The sequence below is a fragment of the Dipodomys ordii genome, unplaced genomic scaffold (genome assembly GCF_000151885.1).
Source record: "Dipodomys ordii isolate 6190 unplaced genomic scaffold, Dord_2.0 Scaffold206, whole genome shotgun sequence".
NCBI classification, from domain to species: domain Eukaryota; kingdom Metazoa; phylum Chordata; class Mammalia; order Rodentia; family Heteromyidae; genus Dipodomys; species Dipodomys ordii.
In genome coordinates, this window is record NW_012267422.1 from 1,305,231 (window position 1) to 1,307,672 (window position 2,442).

Consider the following 2,442-nt stretch of genomic DNA (forward strand, 5'->3'; position numbering starts at 1 on the left):
CCCAACTTGTAATTGCTAGCCTGTCACCTCCGGCTTTAGGAGGCACAGGGAAGAAGGAAGCAAAGCCAAGTTTGTGGTGGCCAGAGGGTCATGGAAACCCAGACATGGTGTATGGAGGCTGGGCACGGAGGATGTAGAGGGGAGCTTATGGTAGAATGCCACTTCAGGAAGCCAGGGCTTTTAATTTATTTAAATCATTTATTTAGATTTCTATGTGGAGGTTTTTTTTTTCATTTTAAAAGTTGACTTAAGTTTATAAAACACTGTTAGACAAATAAAACACAACCATTTGTGGCTTCTGGCCTAAAAGTGGGTAGAAGCAGCTGGGCCTAATTCCCCCAGAAGAGGAAAGTGCTTATTTCCTAGGGCTTTGAACCTGGAGTTAATTAAGATTACAAGGGCTGGAAGCAAGTCCAGGGCCCAGAGTTCAAGGCCCAGTACCAGCAAAATAAGTAAGTAAATAAATATTACAGCACAATGCTGACAGACGACAAGTCTTGAATCAGCCATTGTTGCTCTTTCACCTCTTCCGGCTAACCTGAAAATAAACATGGTTTCATCCCACTTACATATTTTTTGTGCCAGTATTTTGGCTTGAACCCAGGGACTTGGACTCTCTCCTAGCATTTTTGCTCCATCTAGCACTCTACTACTTGAGCCATAGTTCCCTTCCTTCCTTCCTTCCTTAGTTCCTTCCTTCCTTCCTTCCTTTCTCTCTCTCTCTCTTTCTCTCTCTCTTTCTTTCTGCTAGTTTATTGGAGATAAGAGTCTCAAGGCCTTTTTTGCTTAGGCTGGCTTTGAATTGTGATCCTCAGATCTCAGCCTCCTGACTGGCACTCAACTCCTTGTCTTGCATTTACTGTATGCACTATACATAATTAGAACTTTAATGTCACCATCCTTTCCAAGAAGAGCTTGACCTAAACCCTGCCCCTCCCATGGATTCAGTGCTATTCACTGGCTACTTCATGGCAAGTGCATTCAGACCCCAGTATTTTCCAAACCTTTGTTTTCCTGGTTCAAATCCCCTTCCTGTGCCCACCTCTGACATTCCAATAGGCTCCAGAGGAGTCAGGGGTAGAAGACCAGGAGTGGCTTCACTTGTGTAATCCTACACAAGTATTTGTACCTGTTGCCAAATACTGAAAGAGAGCCGGTTCCGGCTGTCCAGCTGATCACCATAAAAGCTTTCCCAGCATGCACTTGCAGCTTAGGAGGCCAAGAAGCAGGAGAGCCTGATAAGTATGTGGAAAGGATGTTTGGGACATCACCCACGTAAGGTAAGGCTGAAGAATAGACTATCAATTTGCGCAGGTGACTCTTGTTTAGAAAGCAAGACTAGATATATATTATCGGAGGACAACTTTGCCTCTTCCTAGTTTCATATTAAAATGGAATCCAGGGAAATCCTCGGTCCATGGGAAGATGGAGATCTTTCCGGCTAGAAGCTTTTAGGTGTCGGTGGATCATTTGTTCCCTGCTCTCAGGCAGACAGTCTTGTTTGCTTTGTGGTGAAGCTAAACAGTAGTTGAACAGTTGACTTCATTGGAAAATATTATTTCGAAATTCAGCTTGCTTTCTCGTGTCAGTGATCTGCAGAGAAGGGACCTGTGGAGTCTGTGCCTGGAGTTTGGAGTGCAGTGCTGCGTGGAGTGGTCCTGTCACCAGAGGAGCCGGAAGGAATGACAACATGCCTGCTTTCAGGCTGCGCTCTGGCCTGCTGCTTGTGCTGGCGTTGTTCTGTTCTACAAGTTCACCATGTGGCCTGTCAACACACATAGAAATAGGTAAGAACTGGGGTCATGTTGTGTTATCAGGAGTAGAAAGCTTGTCGAGATAAAACTTTCCCTTTCCCAGCTGAGGCCCAGGAGAGAAGAAAGCCAAAAATGGAGTCATCGGGGGATGGGGCGTGGAGGGGGCCTGGGAGGTGGGTTGTGTGGGGGGCACAGCTAGGCAAGAAAGTCAGGGCCAGGTGGCTGGTGATTGTGTGGGTGGGGGCACAGGGAGGAGTTTGACAAAGTAAGACTGCAGTAAAGCAGAGGGGAGAGCAGAAAGGTAGGTGAAATATGGTGGGAGTGAGCAATGTATATTTGTTGTTGTGCATTTCCAAGAGAGGCATTCTAAGTATTTGTAAAGGGGCACATGTAGCCTAGTGGGTTCTCTGTCAAGTGTTTTTAAAGGTGTTTGGCTTCTGGCAAGTTAAGAAGGAAGGTAGGAGTTAGACAAGACAGGGAAACCCCAAGTAGGGGTAGAGGGGAGAATGCTGGGAGATGCAATGTATTCAGAAGCTGGCACGTGGAATTTAGAGATAATGTAAAATATTTGTTTTGAAGAGTGGGTGGTGTTGAGAGAAATGATAGAAGGGGTGACATTGATCAACTTGTATTGTACTCAAACTAAGGTTGAATTGGAAACTCCTTCATACAACTACTTAAAGATAAT

At 45.4% G+C, this 2,442-nt stretch overlaps 1 protein-coding gene across 1 annotated transcript in view; it reads left to right on the forward strand.

Annotated features, from left to right (window-relative positions):
* The first annotated feature begins 1,690 nt into the window (after positions 1 to 1,690).
* Gpld1 (glycosylphosphatidylinositol specific phospholipase D1) overlaps positions 1,691 to 2,442 on the forward strand; it is a 41,121-nt gene continuing 40,369 nt past the window's right edge. The window contains exon 1 of the mRNA XM_013035222.1: positions 1,691 to 1,787. Coding sequence (XP_012890676.1) covers positions 1,691 to 1,787 — 97 coding nt within the window. The remainder of the gene's footprint in view (positions 1,788 to 2,442) is intronic.